The 21799-nt window shown below is 37.7% G+C and overlaps 1 protein-coding gene across 1 annotated transcript in view; it reads right to left on the reverse strand.

Annotated features, from left to right (window-relative positions):
• Positions 1-20312, reverse strand: part of CEP350 (centrosomal protein 350) — a 140126-nt gene extending 119814 nt beyond the window's left edge. The window contains exons 1-5 of the mRNA XM_060132229.1: positions 20068-20312; positions 6071-6156; positions 4999-5042; positions 2777-2891; positions 1779-1938 (exon numbers count right to left, since the gene is read on the reverse strand). Coding sequence (XP_059988212.1) covers positions 1779-1938; positions 2777-2891; positions 4999-5042; positions 6071-6143 — 392 coding nt within the window. The 5' untranslated portion in view covers positions 6144-6156; positions 20068-20312. The remainder of the gene's footprint in view (positions 1-1778; positions 1939-2776; positions 2892-4998; positions 5043-6070; positions 6157-20067) is intronic.
• Between the last annotated feature and the right edge of the window lie 1487 nt (positions 20313-21799).

Genomic DNA, 21799 nt, shown 5'->3' on the forward strand with positions numbered 1-21799 from the left:
TGTCTGCCAATGCAGGGGACACGGGTTCGATCTATGGTCTGGGAAGATCCCACATGCCGCGGAGCAACTAAGCCCATGTGCCACAGCTACTGAGCCTACACTCTAGAGCCCGTGAGCCACAACTACTGAGCCTGCGTGCCACAACTACTGAAGCCCGCACACCCTAGAGCCCGCACACTGCAACTACTGAGCCCGCGCACCACAACTACTAAGCCCACGCTTCTCAACTACTGAAGCCCACACCCTCTAGGGCCTGGATGCTGCAACTACTGAGACCTGCGCGCCTAGAGCCTGTGCTCCGCAACATGAGAAGACACCGCAATGAGAAGCCTGAGCACCTCAATGAAGAGTAGTCCGTGCTCACCACAACTAGAGAAAGCCCGTGCACAGCAACGAAGATCCAACACAGCCAAAAAATAAATAAATAAATAAAAATTTTTTAAAAAAGAAAAGAAAAATAAAAACTACCCAACAAAGTTATAAAAGCAGATAAACCACCATCTGAACCTGCAAGGTCTGAAAGAGTAGCATTTACCACATGTGGCAACTGAGCACTTGAATGTGGTTAGTCCAAACTGAGATGTGCTATAATGTAAATTACATACCAGATTTAAAGATTTAAAACAAAAAAGAATGTAAAACATCTTTGTGTGTGTGTATGTGACTACTAAAAATCTTTAAATTACATATGTGTGGTTCACATTAATGGTTCCATTGTAAGTACTGATCTAAATGTTTCATGTACAGGCATAAAACTCTAAATGCCACAAAAATTCTTAGCGTCATGACTCTATTACAGCATAATATGGTAATTTTGTATCTATTGTGAGTGCACAGTGTGTGCATTTTTCTAAGGAGAGAGTCCACAGTTTTCATCACATTCTCACTGGGGTCCATGACCCAAAAAACATTAGACCCTGTTCTGAATGGCTGACTATTAAACAAGATGGGGGCTGAGAACTGAGTTCTGTAGCTTCTCTCTGTAGAGATCAAGACTAAATTCAATTATTTTCACTATCTTGACCAGACTGCAACAATTCACAGGTCTAAAATTAGCACATGTAGAGAATAAAATAAAGCATAAAATGGTAGGTTATCTACCATGCTTCAATCTTAAAAAGAACAACTCACCAAAAAAAAAAAAAAATGTAAAGTAATTTCACACAGTCTTTCAATCACTACTCATTAAATATTCACTATACAGTTCTTTCAACTTTTCTATGAATATGAAAATTTTCATAATAAAATGTTGGAAAAAATATCTAGAATACTTAGTAAATAACAGGCATTAAGATAATGCTTTGAGAATAAGACAGATTTATAGTCTTAAACTAATGTAATGGGTAGATATGGAATCAAAATATAATGCCAACATGAAAGTGCTCTTTCAGAGGAAGAGGAAGCACAGAGGAAGGGTTAAATAAGCTGGAGAATGAACTGGGGTAGAAACAGATCTGGCAATGTTTCATACAGTAGGTGATAAAAGAAACTGAATAATTCATTTGTAGGAAACATATTTATTACAGTGGCAGTGGTCTGGAGCAAATATTACTACTTCTTCTCCCCAAATATTCCATCTGTAAAAGAACAGAAAGTCACCATTTCATAATATAAAAGATTTTGCTTTACCTTTTTGGAAAATGAAAAAGGTAATAATACTAGATCCAGAGTGCTATGAAAAACTGAGAAAATAAACTATACTCTTACTATAAGTACTACAGATTAACTCTATTTGATAATTTTTAAAAAACAAAACAAACAAACAAAAAAACACTAACCTGTAAGAAACTAAAGGTTCACGAAATTCCACACGATTAATTTTCTTTACGTTACTCTCCAGGGTGGTAGCTCTGAGAGGACTACGAGATTTCTCTTTTCGTGATTTAGAAGATTTGGAGGTTGGAGCATTAACCCAAGAATCATCCAGGTATCTACCATCTGAAGAAAAAGGAAATCTATGAGACCATATGATATAAAATACGACTGTCTCTGAATGCAGCTAGTATTTAAGAAAATAACTTAGGTATCTATTATTTCTGAAATCCCTGGTTGGATATTATATAAGTAGATGGGAAAAATTCAGGTTAAATTATTACAGTAACTCAACTTATAGAGAAAGACTATATTCTGAGCAAACAATGCAAAATAAAATTCTACATAAAAAATTCCTTTTTGTCAAAAGTTCTGACCCAAAAAAAAAGAAGTATCAGATAAAACCCAAGACTCACAGATTAATAAAAATGAATCACAGTATCGGTGGAAAGTACTAACCTGCAGGTTTATTCCACTAATTATGCAACCACAGAATTAAATATATGAAAGGTAACCAAAGAAAATATTTACACTGTGTCAATTTATGATAGTATCTCTAAGACTGAATTTTGATTTTAAACCCCAACAAAAAAATATAAATCTTAAGTCAACTAAATTTCAAAGTGATATACCTGTGAATTAAAAAAAAAAAAGACATTATAACCCTAAAGGCTCAAAATCAAATTCTCATTAACAACATATGAAAACTCACTATCAAAGGTGATGCAGTGGTGCTAAGTCCCTGATCAAAAGATGGTGAAAATGTCATCTACAGTCACTGAATACAAGGCTGCTTCATAACTACTCAGTACCAAAGAAAAAAAACCTAAATGCTGATGAGGTATATAGTCTCTGACAAAAGAACAAGGAAATACATGGGACTATAAGAAGAAATTAAGTTGAAATAGAACATCAAAATTCATATTTAATGTATTTATATCTTTGGAATTAACCTCATACATACCTTTTCTACTTATTTTTCTGGTAGCACTTGCAGAAGATTTCTTGGTATCCATGACAGAATCAAACACAGCTGTACTTGTAGGGGCTACTTCCAATTTGTTTTCAATGTGTCTCAGCTAAAGTTTAAACACCATCAAAACAAACAGGTTAATCCTATTAATTAACCAGCTACCATCAATTTAATTAGTTATTTAAAACTATATTGTCCAACACCTTTCTCCAAAGTAGAAAAAACTTAGGAATGCTTTATTTTAATTTAAAAAAATAGTTTTCCCATTATTTACTACTTAAGCTCTACTAACAACTGGCTCAATGCTGCCCAAATCTGGACAAGAAAAATCAAAAAGTCTGTAGAACATCAAGGAGTTTCTATTTGTCCTGTTGACCTATTTTTTTAATCATTGAGTTTTTTAAAAGCAGTAAATTTTCTGACATTGTATGTTGCATATCATTAAGCTATATATTTGTGCATTTCTATATATTTTATGCATTTTACATGCAAAAATTAGGAAAAAACAATTCAGCTAAACTAAAATTTAGGACTATTCAAATAGCCACAACTTTTTTTTGGCTGTGTTGGTTCTTCATTGCTGCGCGCGGCCTTTCTCTAGTTGAAGCGAGCAGGGGCCACTCTTCGTTGTGGTGCACGGGCTTCTCACTGCAGTGGCTTCTCTTGTTGCAGAGCACGGGCTCTAGGCTCACGGGTTTCAGTAGTTGTGGCTTGCAGGCTCTAGAGCGCAGGCTCAATAGTTGTGGTGCATGGGCTTAGTTGCTCCGCAGCATGTGGGATCTTCCCAGACGAGGGCTTGAACCCGTGTCCCCTTCATTGGCAGGTGGATTGTTAACCACTGTGCAACCAGAGAAGCCCACCACAATTTTTTATAGTTTTATATCTACAGAATAAGTTTCACAATAAGGACAAAATTCACAAGATAGAATTCAGGTTTCCATACGCTTTACAATTTAAGTCGACTTTTTTTCTTTTTTTTTTTAAGTCGACTTTTGATATTACCACCAATGATTTTAAATAGCATTTTCCCCGCACATGCTTACAGGAGAAAACTTGAAAAAAACAGAAAACAGAAAAAAATAAAATTAAAATCATCAAAATTCCACCACACAGAGATAGAAACTTTGTGTAAAATTCTGATTTATCTTCTTTCAGATTTTTGCAGTGCAATGTACTCACAAGATTGGAATAATCCTTTATATATTAATAGTTCTGTATCAGACGTTTTCCCCCATTTATATTATGAACCACTTATCCCTAAAAATTCTTTTTAAAAGCCCAATAATTTTTTTGGAAAACAACTATTAACAGTTCATCTCTAAATTAGTTTAGCTCTAAATTAAACTGGGGATAGAAACTATTCCTATGTTATAGATGTACAATACTCAAGTAGAAGAGAGAGAATATATACTGATTGCTGTATTCACGGGGCCAAAATTTGACTCTGCATTATGACCAAACCTAGGTTATAGTACCTTTTCCAGATTGATTTTCAAACCAGTTCAAAAGATTAGGGGACAGAAAACACCATATTCAGACAGTAAAGAAATAGATAATTCGAACTCAGGTAGAATACAAAAGAAAACAAACAAAATACATATTAGAAGAGTAATTTGCCTAGAGAGCAGATGAAAAAGAAAAAAGGAAAAGGTCTCTCTTTGAAGAAGCTATGTATCACTTGCCAAATTTGGATTTCTAAACTCCAGACAAGATTGGACAGAACATAAATGAGAACATTTGCCCATAATCATGCTTCTTCAGCAGTGCTAAGAGAAAACAGACTGCTATTGCCACAAAAAAAGAGGAGGTAACTCACAGTCCACTCAAGGAAAAGCTGTTCCTTTCATTTCCTGACTCTGAGCCTTTTACATAGACAAAGCCCCACCTTCTAAAATACATTCTATGTTTTAAATCTTCATCTCAACATACCAATTGAGCAAATTTATTAAAGCAGAATAAACAGTACAAATTATCTTAATCTTTTATATGCCATAGTGTTAATGTTTCTGATACTTAGTGTCCTAATTATTGCTTTACTGTCTAATAGTTGTCATTAATGTTCATTTTGTAACATATAGATAACTTCTTACAGAAATGTTTAACCTTATTTTCTTATCAAAAAAGCACTACAGGAAAAAATTGTAATCTATTCAATCATAACAGGCAATCAATTTTAGACTAGAAAGAAATAAATGGAACCTATAATTACTTACAGCAGCCTTGGTCTGAGAAAGTGCATCCCATGGTGTGGTTATATCTGCTGGGGAATATTGATATTTACTGAATTAGAATCTCTGAAGTGTACCTTGGAATCTGCATTTTAATAGGTCCCAAATGCACTCAAAAGTTTGAGAATCACTTTATTAGGCAGAACTATTCCCCAGCAAGTGCTTTATTATATTGAGCCAAAACATGATTCCTCTCCCATCCTCTAAAGCCAAGCTTCCCAATATGAGGTTTAGTTGTATTAGACACTGATCCCACTAGTCCTTAGGGCAACTGGACTAACACGCCCCCGCCACCTACACTCCATCAGACATCTCTAACAATAAGCAGTATCCTCAGTTTATCCCAATGAGCTGAACAAATACAAAATATAGTATTGTACTGCATTTCATATTATGATATGAAAAGATTGGAAAACTACTCCAGACTTCAATCTACTAGTAGAAACAAGGTAACATCTATTTAGTCTTTCAGATAACAGTCCTTCAAAGAGTTTAAGTCTATATATTTCCCTTGAGTCATCCTTCTCTAGGATAACTATTTTCATCTCCTCCAAATGCCCCTCATGTGACGTGATATCCAGATCCCTCACAAACCCAATAATCTTGCTCCAGATATACTCCAGTTTGTCAACGTCCCTCAAAAAATATCATGCCCTAAATTAAAGTTACCCTCAATGCAGCATTTAAAAAAAAAAAAGAGTTCAATGAGACTATTATTTTTGTTATCTGTGCACTACAAGTCTATAACTATATTGGGAGCTGTATGATATTTATTAACATTAAGTCAGAATTTGTAAGATATTGTATATAACTAATTTTACATATACTGATTCATTTTTAAAAAGGATGTTTTCCCTTACAAAACAGTTTACTATTGGGTGCCTTTGAATATAAAGTATCTTGTATATTTAAAACAAAATTGAATTTTAAAAATTATTTATCCACTTGTTATAAAACAAAGCATAAGGATAATTTTCATTTACTGAATAGCCCAGAATTTTAGGCACATGACCTAAACAAATCATTAAGTTCAGTTTCAAAAAAAAACAAATCATACCTTGAACAGTATCCGTGCTTTGAGAGTTCCTTGGATTTGGTAAAGGCACCTCTTTTGATTTGCTGCTCCTCATCCTGCCAATTTACCTGCAATCACATCATCAGCATTCACTGAAAATCAGTATTATAATATTAGTAAAGAAAATGCCCTATCTTGCCTTTCATGAAAGTCAGAAAAGAATTTTGTCATCTCTTAAAGTTATATCTGTATGCTCTTAAGAGTTCCTGATAATCTAACAACTTTATTTTTGCTTGGAAAACTAAACCATTAAAAATTATATCATGGGCTTCCCTGGTGACCCAGTGGTTAGGGATCTGCCTGCCAATGCAGGGGACATGGATTCGAGCTCTGGTCCGGGAAGAGCCCACACGGCACAGAGCAATTTAGCCCACGTGCCACAACTACTGAGCCTGCACTCTAGAGGTCTCAAGCCACAACTACTGAGCCTGCGTGCCACAACTACTGAAGCCTGTGCGTCTAGAGCCTGTGCTCCTCAACAAGAGAAGCCGCCGCAACGAGAAGCCTGCGCACCACAACGAAGAGTAGCCCCTGCTCACTGCAACTAGAGAAAGCCTGCACACAATAATGAAGACCCAACACAGCCAAAAATAAATAAATATTTTTTTTTAATTAAAAAAAAAAAGAATCCGCCTGCCAATGCAGGGAACATGGGTTTGAGCCCTGGTCCAGGAAGATCCCACATGCCGTGGAGCAACTAAGCCCGTGCGCCACAACTACTGAAGCCTGTGTGCCTAGAGCCTGTGCTCCACAACAAGAGAAGCCACCGCAATGAGAAGCCTGCGCACTGCAACAAAGACTAGCCCTCACTCACCGCAACTAGAGAAAGCCTGTGCATAGCAACGAAGAACCAATGCAGCCAAAAATAGATAAATAAAATATAAATAAATTTTAAAAACAAAGGAGAGGAGCTTAATTTTCCTCTCGTTGAATGTAAGCTGGACTTAGTGGTTCACTTTTAACAAATCAAATGTGGTGGAAGTGACAGTGTGACTTTCAAGACTAAGTCATAAAAGGCATTGCTTGTTCTCTCTCCCTCTCTCTTAAGGATCCAGCTGCCATGTCATGAGGACAGTCAAGCAGCCCTATGAAGAGGTCCATGTGGCAAAAAAACTGAGGCTTCCTGCCTACAGCCATATGAGTGAACTATCCTGGAAGTGGAGTTAGCCAGCAAGAGATCATCAATACAGTATTATGTCTCATTTTCTCTATTATAAATAACACTGAAATGAACATATTTGTGTACATTAATGCTTATTTGGATCACTTATCTAAAACAGGATCTACAAAGTGTGCTAAAACTGAACTAAAGAATGTACAGAACATGCTACTCTAGAGATCCAATGTTGAACTGTTTTCCAATTTACAATAACATGAACCCAACAGTTTCATTAATATATTTCAATATTAACTATGCTTTTTACTTTTGCTGATTACTAAGGAATATTAATTATATTCCTATTAGGGAAGAATATGGTTGCTTTAAGTTGAATTTAGTAGATTGCTAGCAGGACTAAACATTCCGCCATAGATCTTAATCTAAGTTCTTCATCTGTGAATTATCTTTTCTTGTCCTTTGCCCACCTACCTACCAGGATATTAAAGTTTTTCTTAATTTGCTGAGTTCTTACATTATAAATATATTAAACCTTTGTCATATTTGATAAAAATAATTTTCTTCAATGGCAGTTCAATATGGTGAATATTAAAGACCCTAATTTAATTTAAGAAAAGGAAAAGCCTACCTACTAAGTCCAAACACGTAAAACTAAAGGTATAATTAATTTTAAGGGAGTTATTTTCTCCTTTAGTAAACAATCCTGGCTTATAAATTTCTCCAAAAAAATTTTCAAAAATGTTCTAAAATACAAATTTTCATAGATAATACAATATGACTCTAAGAAAAGTCAATCTAGGTTTTTAAAAACAGACAGGGGTAGTAGAAAATCTAAAATCAACAAATATGCCAATAGTTAAAAAATTTTCTAACCATACTGTAGAGAACAAATGTACAGACACCAAGGGGGGATAGCAGGGGTGGGGGGGTGGAATGAATTGGGAGATTGGGATTGACATATATACACTAATATGTATTAAATAGATAACTAATAAGAACCTGCTGCATAAAAAATTAAAATTCAAAAAAAAACAAAAATTAATGACAAAGAGCTATCCTTCCAAAGATTAAGTGAAGATTTTATTTAAGTCCAACTCAGCAAAGAAAATTGGGTTCTTATTATTTGGTATCTGTCATATAGATTCTTAATGACTGCATTTTGTTATCTGGTAGCGAAATTTTACTGAAAGTAATTTTCTGATTGACTTGTATTCTATGACATATGAATTATTAAAAAATAAAGATTAATCAGACTTTATTGTATGTAACCAACACTGTGCATATTCCGATCTCTAGCGGCAATGCATATGTGAAAAGATGGTTCCTGCAGACTGTTTCAAACAGGGTACCTGGATTCAACTTGTGTTTTATATGTATGAGAAGTACACTACTTCATAAAACATAAAGTTTTTTTGTAATGAGAAAAAAATTTTCTAACCATAAAAACTTTAATCAGCTACCAACACAGTTAAAAAAATTAACTCACTTTACTCTCCTTCTCACAAAGATACTTGTGGTCTGGCCAAGTGTCAAGTGATAACTAAACGAACATGAGTTATTCTACATTACTAAATAATCTGTCAATGATGTGACAAAAGTTTTCTTTGGGCAGACTTCACTTTAAAACTAAAATAAATGCAGGCTTCCGTGGTAGTGCAGTGGTTAAGAATCTGCCTGCCAATGCAGAGGACATGGGTTTGAGCCCTGGTCTGGGAAGATTCCCACATGCCACAGAGCAACTAAGCCTGTGCACCACAACTACTGAGCCTGCACTCTAGAGCCCACGCGCCACAGCTACTGAGCCCGTGCACCACAGCTACTGAGCCCGCGCACCACAGCTACTGAGCCCGCGTGCCACAACTACTGAAGTCTGTGCACCTACAGCCCTTGTTCTGCAACAACAGAAGCCACCGCAATGAGAAGCCCACGTACTGCAATGAAGAGTAGCCCCCGCTCACCGCAACTAGAGAAAGCCCATGCGCAGCAACAAAGACCCAAAGCAGCCAAAACAAAAAGACAACAATCATTTTAAAGCAGAAGCCAAAATTACAGACCTCTTAACACTCTGGGGGATGACCATGAGGGCAGTTAATAGGTAATAATCATAGCTAATATTTTCCGTGTTTCTTCTATGTGGGCCAAGGGCTATACTGTTTTCCAGACACTATTTCCAATCTCATGAGGCAACTATCCCTATATTCATTGTACTGATGAAGAAAGAGTATCAGACAGACTATGCAACTAGTCCAAGGTCATTCAGGTAATGAGACAGAACTGGAAATTAAATCTAGATCTCTCTCTCTCTCTCTCAAACCTCTGAAAGCCTCTAATGGTCATTCATATAATGGCAGTCATTGGCATATAGATGGTATAGATGGTAGCCTTGGGCATAGATGAAGTTACCCAGGGAGAAAGTATAGTTTTAGAGAAGAAAAGAGCCCAAGGTCAAACCCTCTTGCACCTCAAGATTTAAAAGAGAAGGACTAGCTAGCAAAGGAGATTGAGAAAGAGAAGTAGAGAAGAAGTGGAAATCAGAGTGTAGTGTATGGAAGCCAAGGGAAAAGAGTATTTCAAGAGAGTGGTCAAACATGCTGCCAAAAGGCCAAGCAGGTTGAGGGCTTGTTATTTGAAAATGCCCATTAGGTTTAGAGATAAAGAGGTCTTTGGTGATTTTAGTGAGAGCTAAATGTGGAGAAATGGGGTGGCAACCACACTGTAATTGAAGAATGACTGAAAAGTACCTTCTAAGTGGAAACTGAATGTATTCAACCAATATTTTTGAGAAGTTTGTGAAGGAAAAAGAGAGCAGTAATGGAGGAGGGTGTTGGATTGAGGGTTTTTTTGTGTTTGTTTTAAGTAAGAAGACTTAATCGATTAAGTATAAATGCTGATAGGAAGAATCTCAGGGAGGGGAGGAGGCTAGAGATATACGAGAGAAAATATAATTGATGGTTGAACTTTCTTGAGAGAAACTGGAGGCGAGGAAATCTTGAAACAGGCGAAGTATTCTTATAGTTCCTTTCCTCTAAAAGTTACTTTTTCTGTTCTTTTTCCATTCTCCCTATTTATGAACTCTTAGCCTACATAATAAGAGGGCAATTTCTCAGCTCTGGTTAGTTTTCTCTGAGCCTTTGTACTTCTCTTATGAGGTCAATATTTTGGTGATTCATTAAGTGTGGACTCCTTGGCTTTATGTTTGCTAGCAAGTAAATAGTTTTATGAAGTTGCATCCTTACTTGATTTATAGGTGTTCCTCCTTTTTATTTATATCACTTTTAACTGGATTCTTTTTATATCACTTATCATAGCTTTAGTGAAATTGTGTTTCCATTCTCTGTGGCAAATTAGAGTCATCCTTAGCTACCTTTTAGAAGTTACTTAGGTCCCTCCCGCACCACCACTCCCCACTGCTTTTGCAGCCCTCTCCTTCCCATACGCACACATAAGCCATTTTTATATTTTGAGCCATTGTTTGGAGCTTTTATTTATATTTTACATGATGCAAATAGAACCCTGTCAAATACAGGGTCTTTTTTAGTTCTTGTGATATCCGACTTTAGTCTGAACAAAGCAGTATTGTTCATTTATGCTTTGACTTTTACCTGAAACAACTTGTTTCTCTACAAGATGCCAGTTAAACTCACTGTAAAATGGTCACTAAAATAAAACTCTGAGTCACATAAATAACAAAAGTATTCTTAGGCTTTCTGAAAATTAAGTTCGCAGTATAGTAAGGAGGCAAAGTGCAAGACAGTGATATAGATCCTGTGTTACTGGTTTCTGAAACTATGGTCAGATCTTATCTCTGATAACCTAACCCACATAACCAACTGCTTATTCAGAAATCTCAAAGACACATCAAACTCATCATCTCCAAAAGCCAAGTCATGATTATTCCCAAAAAACAAACTTGAGGTATTCCCTATCACACTCCAGTTGCACAAGTAAGAAATATCCACAAGAGGTGATTGATTATACTATATGACCTCTAAGATCCTTTTCCCCTTTGAATTTAATAATCTATACCACCAATTCTCAGAGCGTGGTCCAGGCATCCTTGAGGGTCTATGAGACCCTTTCAAGAATGTCTTTAAAATCAAAACTATTTCCATGATAATATTAAGACATTATTTGTCTTTTTCACTCTCATTCTCTTAGGAGTGTGAATAGTGGAGTTTCCCAAAGGCTCCATGACATATGATATCACAACAGACTGAATACAGAAGCAGATATGAGAATCCAGATGTCTTCTATTAAGCCAGGCATTATAAAGATTTGAAAAATGTCAAACAATGCCACTCTTCTCACTAAATTTTTTTTTGTTTTGGAAAATATAGTTATTTTTTATTTTAAAAATTGTGTATTAATATGATACAATTTATGGTTATTTTAAATAAACTAATAAATATGTTTAAAGTTTCTAATACAACAAATATCAACAGATACAGTCCACATAAAAGCTCTTTGAGTTTTCAATAACTCAAGAGTATAAAGTGTCTCCTTGACACCAAGAAGTTTGACAAACTCTGATCTATACCTATCATATGTATATACAAATAAGATATGACATTTTGAAATAGCCAATTCTCAAGTATCTTCAAGCAGCAAATTTTCCTTTCACATTTATTGACAGTGCTCTCATTCAGTCACATAGACTCATTCAGCTCAATTATTTATTGGGCTCCTACTATGGTAGGAGGTACTGGCGATGAAAAATGAAAGAAACGACTTCGTTCTGGCTCTCCCAGAGTTATTTTAACTTTGCTTCTGTTCTCTCATCTTTATCAGACCCAATGTAACAACCATCTATGCCTGAAAGGCTGAAAAGAAACAACCCTGCAACAGTCATACTATCTAGTCTCAATATAAAATGGACAAATTTAGTAGGGACCAGGCTAGGAAAAGTGGAAAACATTCCAGCTCTAAAACAGACCTACTACACTGTTCCATGTAAATTCTCAGAATAACCAATACTCCCATAATATGGTATACAAAAACAAATGACCTGAGAATTAGCCTCACCTCTTTTTACGTATAAAATACAAACCTCAACAACTACTTTTAACAATTAAGAATGACCTCCTATAATCCAGGAAACCCAGAAGAAACTGTAACATCTGGCACCAGCTTGGCCTCTGGCGTATAGGAGACTGGATAGGGATCACAAAGAACACAATGTCCCCCACTGATATGAAATGAAGAGCTAAACTAGAGCCTGATTAAAGGTACCCCTAGTCTTTTACTTAAAAAAACCTAAAAATAGGAGCCTATACTTTGTTTACCCTCTATCTAGTTATCCTGAATATTTACTCTTCTAAATTAATCTCAAGGAATATATCCTTATAAATGTGTCTTATAGTGCAAGTCAGGATTATTTTTTGTCCCAAAAGTATGAAATTTTCACTACAAAAGCTTCCCTGATACAGAAGAAACCATTAACACTGGTTAACTCTGCAGAGAGGGACTGAGAATCCAAGAAAGGAAGCAGATTTTCCAGTGGATATGTTTTCGAATTTTTAAAAGCAGATACATTTATCACGTTTCAAGGAAAAAAACAAGGAAAAATAATTTTGAGAAGTTTCCTTCAACATTCAATAACTTAGCTAATTTAGAGGCTGTTAAGGAAACATATGTAACAACTTTTTCTTTCACTGGAAGCCGCTGTATAGTTGCTCCCACTTTATCTTTCCTCTTACCGCCCCACCTCCATACTATTATTTACATATCTGTCTCTTACATGTCACTGTGGGGACGATGTTTTATTCCTCTTTATATCCCTAGTCCATGCACAGTACACAGCACCCACTAGGTGCTCCAGACCTGTCTGCTGAATGATTGTCCCATTGATAAATCTCAAGAATCCTATTCTCAAATGCAAACAGGGCAAAAAAACCCCACAGGTATTTCATATATGAAGAGGTTAACCACTGGTAAGCAAAAAATTTCTTTCATGGTAACATGTAAAAAAAACAATAAGTAAAATAATAGTTATATGTGTACATATGCATTTTATGTTTCAAAATAAGCCCAAAACTAAAAAGAAATTCTTTAAAAAAATACTCTTATTTTATAGATTTAGACATGAAAATCATGAATGAAATGAAGCCAGTTAAATGAAGCCAGTGCTATTACTCATGATTTTTAAATCTAGTTTTTAGGGACCTCCCTGGTGGTGCAGTGGTTAAGAATCCACCTGCCAATGCAGGGGACACGGGTTCGAGTCCCGGTCCAGGAAGATCCAACATGCCGCGGAGCAACTAAGCCCGTGAGCCACAACTACTGAGCCTGCGCTCTAGAGCCCACAAGCCACAACTACTGAGCCTGCGCTCTAGAGCCCACAAGCCACAACTACTGAGCCCACGTGCCATAACTACTGAAGCCAGCGAGCCTAGAGCCCATGCTCCACAACAATAGAATCCACTGCAATGAGAAGCCCACGCACCGCAACAAAGAGTAGACCCTGCTCACCACAACTAGAAAAAGCCTGCACACAGCAACAAAGACCCAACGCAGCCAAAAGTAAGTAAATAAGCAAACAAACATGGTTGCTTAAGGAAAGTAGGATGTAGGTTTTAAAAAATCAATCAATCTCGTTTTTAAAAGGGAGAGATGCCATGATTCCAAAGGAGCTTTTACAAGTCCATTTACAACAACAACAAAAACTTTAAGTGGTTAACTTTTTTAAAAATCACCTAACCTCAAATTTATCAAAGATAAATCCGACTCTTCTGGTTGCGAAAATATCCTTCCATCTATAAAAAGATCTCCTTTACACCATTATTTCTCTATAGAATTTTAAATGATTCATCATACAAGAAAGCGTAGCATCTACACAACTTTTCAGAGATTCATCTATATTGTTTTAAGTGTAGTCCAACTTCATTTATAACTAATCAGAGAACAAAGCATATTAGAGCTGGAAGTTAGGGGTCATCTAATCTCATGTTTTTCAAATATGTAGTAATGGTACCACACAGTAGATCAAAAAGAATCAATCTGGTACGTTAGAGCCTGCATTTTTTAATGAAACCAAATAAAACTGAATTGAAAATATCAGGGTGTATTGAAAGCAGCAAGGGTATTTTTTAGGTGAAACTTTCATTTCATTTTATATATAGATATATACATATCTATGTATATTATGTTCCCATGGAAAATCTATTTTTTACTATGGGTGTCCTAGTCAAAAGAGTTCAAGAGGTTCCCAAGCTTTCTCAGTTCACAGAACCCTTAGTGTCTCAGTAATTTTTTCATAGTGCCCACAGGCCAAAAAATTACCTAACAGTTTCATTTATTAGGTAGTTAGGTCCATATAACCTAGTAAGTATTTATGTCCTAACAACTTAGTAGCAGCTTGAAAAATACATATAAATTAAAAGAAATCTTTTAATTACTAAATAACCACAATTACTTATTAATGGGATGTGTGCACCTAAAAGACATTACATAATTTCTCAGACCTTGAAATCACTTTGGACACGGCCACTTTCATTTACTGTTTCACACTGATTTCTGCACAGAACTTTCTTTTAATCACAGCAACCCCCAAAACCTAGCTTTTTGAAGACATAACTGTCATTGAAAGGAATGTGGCACAATCTCATGCACAGTACCTCAAACTAATAGTTTAAGCAGTGGTCTCACAGACGTCAAATATCCCACAGATAACCCACAGTTGTCAAATATTAGTTTCCCTCAAAAATTTAAAAGTATTCAACAGTGCCCATGTGAGTTTACTACGGTGCTCCCAGGTACCTCATGGCACGGTCTGGGGATCCTGGGTTTACAAAACACTGATCTAGCCTATGTGCTTACTTTGTAAATTAAGAAATAAGACGTAAGGTCACAAAGTTAGAATAAAAATAAATACATTCATCAGGAATTTTCATAGATTAATTTTAACCTTCCCTCAACAAAAGTTTTGAAACAGAATCTAATCATGTGATATTCTGTGGATGAACTCTGTAGCTCTCTGAAAAACTATATTCAAAACTACATTATGTGACTGTATAATAGTAGAAAAATTCTGCCTCGATATTTTCTTTTTCAGAAAAAAGAGTTTCAAAAATGATAATGCCACTTACAATAAACAACACAAAAGTACCTAAAGTAAAGAAAAAAGGAAAGTCATCCACTCTCCCAGCAATAAACACAGCTAATAGTTTAATGTCTATCCTTACAGAGCCCTTCCTATGCACATACAAAATCAAAACAAAATCAAACTACATTTCTTTGCCTATGTATTTGTTTTAACACTGAATCATATTGCACAGTGTAGTACAACTTATTTTTTTCCACTCAATATTATATCATGAACATTCTTCCTTGTCAGAACATAATAATAATTACAAACACCTATGTGGTACTTACTTAGGGCTTAAATATTAACTCATTTAATTCTCACAACAGCCCTGTCAGGTGAGAACTATAATTATATCCACTTTATAGATGAGTTTAAGTAACTTGCTAATAGTCACAGCTAATAAATGGTTAGGATTTGAACCCAGAAAGTTGGCTGCATGGTTCCTGTGCTCAAAGAAACACTCAGCTACTTCTCATCAAGTAAATATATCTATCCCTCAATCTATTAACAAGTGCATTGTATGTCACTGTAATTTTAACTATTCCCCTACCAACAAACATTTAGGATTTTTTTTTGTTACTTATAAATGTTGTAGACATTTATTTGTAATAATGCTAAAATGAACATCCTTATAGATTTGTTCTAGTGCTCTTGTGTTAAATTTTCTGTAAGATAAACTCCTAAAAATGAAATGACTCTATCAACGAATATGTGCACTTTTAATTTTGATAGGTGATGCCAAATTTCCTTCCAGAAACAGTTGCACCAATTTATAGTCCCAATGACAGAGGAAAAGTTTGAGATTCATATTTAGGTTAAAAAATATTTTGGGGGCTTCCCTGGTGGCGCAGTGGTTGAGAATCTACCTGCCAATGCAGGGGACACGGGTTCGATCCCTGCTTTGGGAAGATCCCACATGCCGCGGAGCAACTAGGTCCGTGAGCCACGATTACTGAGCCTGCGCGTCTGGAGCCTGTGCTCTGCAACGAGAGGCCGCGATAGTCAGAGGCCCGCGCTCCGCGATGAAGAGTGGCCCCCACTTGTCGCAACTAGAGAAAGCCCTCGCACAGAAACGAAGACCCAACACAGCCATAAATAAATAAATAAATAAAATTAAAAAAAAAATATTTTGGGGGGCTTCCCTGGTGGCGCAGCAGTTAAGAACCCACCTGTCACTGCAGGGGACATGGGTTTAGCCCTGGTCCAGGAAGATCCCACATGCCACGGAGCAACTAAGCCCATGTGCCATAACTACTGAGCCTGCACTCTAGAGCCCAGAAGCCACAACTACTGAGCCCACGTGCCACAACTACTGAAGCCCATGCGCCTGGAGCCCATGCTCCGCAACAAGAGAAGCCACTGCATTGAGAAGCCCGCGCATCACAACGAAGATTAGCCCCCCGCTCACCACCAACTAGAGAAGGCCCGCGCGCAGCAACGAAGATCCAACACAGCCAAAAATAAATAAATAAATATTTGATTCATGAAGAGTGAGGCCTGTTTTTTGAGTTTTTAGTTAACACTTACATAGAAGAGATTGCCGGTTGTTCACAATTATCCTCTAATTGGATAATTATCTTCATATTAAACAAATGTAGACTTCACAGCTGTATAGTGGAGTCTTCATCCAGTTATGAAATCAACTATGGGTGAGATATTTCCTCCATATGAACTCTGTTTACTTACATATAAAACGTGGGAATTGGACTAGCTAGCCTTTAAGATTTAAAACTCCCAATGCTGTAATTAAAAGAGACTTAAAATTATTACAAGCCTATAATTATAGTACTAGTATAACAGGTCAGGGTCTTAAAGCTTCCATTTTCTTTAAATTACAATAACTATTGTCAGAACATCTAAGCAAATCATTAAAATAGTCAATAAAGTTTTCAGGATCTACCTGTGGCTTATTCTCAGCAACCTTTTAATACCAGTCTGTCATTCCCCTGCCACCTAGCAAACTTGACTTTATCTGTGGACTATATTCCTAAGAAGAGTTGATGTGTGCCTAGGAACCATGAACTAGTGTTTTGTTTTGTTTAAATACTATGCCAAGACCACTCTCTAGTCAATTTATTCAGTCAATATTTATTGACTATTTTACTATGTGCTAGGCACTGGGTGCACAACAGTTAATAGACAATCTCTGCCATCATGGAACTTACACACTAGATGAGAAAGGCAAATAATAACCCAAAGTAACCACTAGCAAATGTGAAGTTATACTTGTGATAACGAACAAAAATATTAATGCAAAAAAACCTATGCAGTCTTTTGATTATTCAGGTTTCGGGAGTGATTTGTGACACTAGAAATTGACTTTGTAAAAAAAAGTCAATAAAGAAAATGACTTCACGACTTGCCCCACAAGGCAAAAATAGCAATCACAAGTATAGATGGTAAGTTAACTTTTTAAATCATCAATTCTATAATAAAATCACCAAGATGTCCCTACTTTTCAGTTATGCTGCTGACCATGTGGCTTGAATATTTGTTTTAGCTAACCAAGAATATAAACGATCTGAAGTACTAAAGATGACAGATATTTGTTATAAAGCAGAAACTAACACACCATTGTAAGGCAATTATACCCCAATAAAGATGTTAAAAAAAAAAAAAGATGACAGGACTCTGAGTATCCAAACAAAATGAGAGATGACAAATTAACTACAATTTCTTAAGAACACTGTTCAAGCAAAAAGTACATACAGAAGTAGAGCAATTCACTACAATAATTCATGGCTTGTTACTAATTAACATAATGCTATGAAAATACTAATGTTTTTAAAGTACCGACAGTTATCCACGTAAGGAACTAGTGGCTTGTCACAATCTTTTAGATTTTAAAAAACCAAATGCCAGAAGTATCTATATTAATATTCAATTTTAAATAAAACTAATTCTATGACGTTAACTAGACGTGATCACTTTGCAATAAATACAAAGGTCGAATCATTATGCTATACGCCTGAAACCAGTATGTCAATAAAAATAAAGAAAAATTTTAAAGTCTTAGATCATCTGTGGAAATAAGACCATCATTCACATAAATAAATGAACTTCCTTGTTCATTTATTTATTCCTTGTCAATTTCCACAACTACAAAATAAGGACATTTGTCAAATCTACCTCACAAAATTGCTCTGAGCACTAAATAATTTATGTAGAGGCACACCAAAAAATGATGTAAGTTATTTTAGACAGCAGTTTCTTTTTGCTCCCACTATAACTTACAGCTATTTAACAAACAACAAAATTCGTTAGATAGGGACTTCATCTCCTTTCTTCTGTCCATGATATGGTAAAAGTGTTATAAAATGGTCAAAAGACTAGCAATCAGACCATTAGAAAAAAATTCTAAACTCATAACTCATAAATTAATTACCCCACAGGAGGCTGGCTGTTCAAGTATTAATGCTCTTACATAACACTACGCACCAATATATCTCAGAGAATCAGAAAAATTCTTCAACATATGTATGAAATTGTATACATACTATAACTCATCATTATTACAAACACAAGCCGTGCTACTCACTATGAAAAGTTGAGATACATATGTATTTATCCACACATACAATGTATTCTAGCTTGATGTTTATGTATCTGATTAAAGTATCTTAAATGCAATGCAATGACGGTTCAATGGTTCAGATTTATTTTATTACACTGAACGGAGTTTGTAAATTTAGCACACCAAAACTAATTATTACATACCCATGGGCTTGAAGCAACTTCTACCATAGGTCTAACAACCAATCCCCCAAAGTCACAATCTCATGTTATTAGCAGCACATTGCCTTGTTTAAACACAATATTTTAAACTAAGAAATTATTTTAATGGAGAGTATTGTAATTGCTCTACAAACCTTTTCAAGCTCTTACTAGGCCTGCCTAAAATAGCCATTCTTTAAAAACCCTTAAAATACAGGGCTGGAGGAGGTATCGTTAACATGGCAACATAACCATTAACGACTTTTCCAAATTCAAAACGAGGATCACCATCAAAACAAAACAATCAGGTGGAGTACAGACGTGGATACTGATCACTATTCCTGACAACGTGTTTTTTCCTATATGGAGGATTTGCTGCTACACAAAAACCACATCAAAATCTATACCTATGTGCAACCTCCTATCCGAAAAGCCAGCCAAATTCCAACCCATATTTGTGACATTAGCTAAATATCATTTAGCATGTTAGGCTACACTTCAAAGAGGCCAGGGGAAAATAGTGACAACTTTCAAAGCGTACAAGCTTTTTAAATCTCCCCCTACATCACTTGTGAATTAATGGACAGACTACATTCAGCAGCTGCCAAAGAAGATCAAAGTTTTCCCTATGCTTGAAAATGTTTATCCCCACCAAAAAGGAACAGAAACTAGTCATCCTTGCCACTGGAGCCAGTTCCCCGGGATTTCCCAAAATATGCCAGATATCCAAATGAAGACGAGACACTTCTCCGGAGAGCAAGGGCGAGAGGTATCTCACACCTTTTGCAGAAGAGAGGAGGGGCGAGGGAGGGGGGGGGACAGGCACTGGCAGATAAGGAAGGAAATCCCGTCTACTGCAGGCACCGGTGGGACCTGAAACCTAGGTCTCAGAATGGCCCTCCTAGCAAAGCCTAGGACCCAGGGAGGCTCCTCGAGGGGGACGCCAGACTGGGCCAGGGCTCCTGGCGCCCCGCCCCGCCTCCCCCGCCGACCCGGGACCGCGGACAGAGGCAGCGAAGGCTAAGCGAGCATCCGCGGTCCCAGCCAGGTCCTCCCGCAGCTCACCTGAGAGTGTCGCCTCCGCCCTCGGCCCCCACGGTGCATCCCGCGGGGCCTGGCGGAGGGTGCAGTGACGCCGCCCCGACCGGCCCCAGGGCTGCCCGGCCCTGGCCTCCCCGCTCCGGGGACGCACCGGGTACCCGCCTCGCACCGGCTCCCGGGATCCGCGGGTCTGCAGAGAAGGAAGGAGAGGCGGAAAGGCTGCCTCCCCTCCCCCACAGCAAGCCACCCCCTGAGCTGCGGCTCTCTGCAGTTCCCTCTGGCGCAGGTCTGGCCCGGCTCCCCCGCCCGGGAGTCACTTCAGCAGCGGCGGCCCAGTCGCCATTACAGCCCAACAACTGACACGGAGGAGGAGCGGCGCCAGCGGCAGTGGCGGTGGCGGCGGCGCGAGGCAGGGCGGGAGCAGTGGGGGGGGCGGGGGGGGGTGGTCCAGGCAAAACTCGCGAGAAGTGTCCCGAGTCGGTTCCAGAGGAATGCAACCTTCGGTTAGGGCCATGCTAAGTGTGGCCAAAAGGCGAGTGTGAGATAAAACGAGGAGAGGAAGCTCGAGGGCGCCATGTTTGGTGTGGCGAAGGTTGAGCCTTGCAGGTCCTGGGAGGAGCCAAAGTAGATCCGCAGCGGAGACCTTCCCCTCACCCCCCGCCCCCCCCCCGCCCTCTTACATCTAAGTGGGCCTTCTGGCTGTGCATTTCACCCCCGGCCGAAAAAAAACAAGCTGGGGTTATGACAAGGATAAGCTCGAAGTCTGAAAATTGCAGCTTCTCAGTGTTTATGCTGTTTCACCAGTTGTCCAAATAAATCTTCTGTACCCCAGTCAGTTTCAGAGTAATTGCAGCTCTGCGGCTGCGGCAGTTACCCACTGCTGGCACTGTGGCCGTTTCATTCGCGAGGGTTACAATTCTGTTCAGCACGCACTCTGTCTAGTGGCTTAAGACTCCAGAGCAAGTAAAACGGAGTTTCCTCCCCTTAGGTGTTGGCATTGATATAACTGTAATTTAAGAGACTCTATGATCACCATATCTTCTACCATCCTTAACCACTTTCCCCAATCTCTACATGGTGAATTCTATGATCTGTGAAGACTTAGCTTAAATGACATCTCTTTTGCAAATAATGCCACCTTCTGCTAGGTGCTCACTGCACACAAGCCCTCCACCCTTCACTTTCCTCCACCTTCTGAACTCATATAGCTATTTATCCAGAGACTGTTTCTCATCTTGAGGACTCTTTTTTTTCTCTTCTCTTTATACACCAACAGGGCCTAGCATAGTAACTGGAACATTGTAGGTGCTCAATAAATGCTTGTCGAGTGGATCTTAATAAAAGCTGGAGGCAGTAACTGCCCGCTCTCTTAGGGCCTATAGCTGTGCCTGAATAGGAGGTAAATGGATGTACAAAAATCCTGCACATATGTAAAATGTGTACTGTGTCTCCAGGAAGCTGTGCTGGGGGGAAAAACAGGAAATGTGGGTATCCCAGTGGTGCAAGTGGTAGCAAGAAAAACAACATAAGGAGAGAGTTAATTAAGTTTTCCCCAACCTTCCTATGTAAAGCAGTGGGATAGATGCTTTTCATGTTATTTTACTGAATTTATTCAACCATCTTATTAAGTATTATACTCATTTTTTTTAATTGAATATTTTCACATTTTTATTTGGATGTTTGACAGCGTGTATTTATGTACTTATGTATGCCCTACCTACCTCCCCCGAGGGTTCAAGATGGCAACATCACAAAG

Source organism: Lagenorhynchus albirostris, chromosome 2 (genome assembly GCF_949774975.1).
Source record: "Lagenorhynchus albirostris chromosome 2, mLagAlb1.1, whole genome shotgun sequence".
Classification (NCBI taxonomy): Eukaryota; Metazoa; Chordata; class Mammalia; order Artiodactyla; family Delphinidae; genus Lagenorhynchus; species Lagenorhynchus albirostris.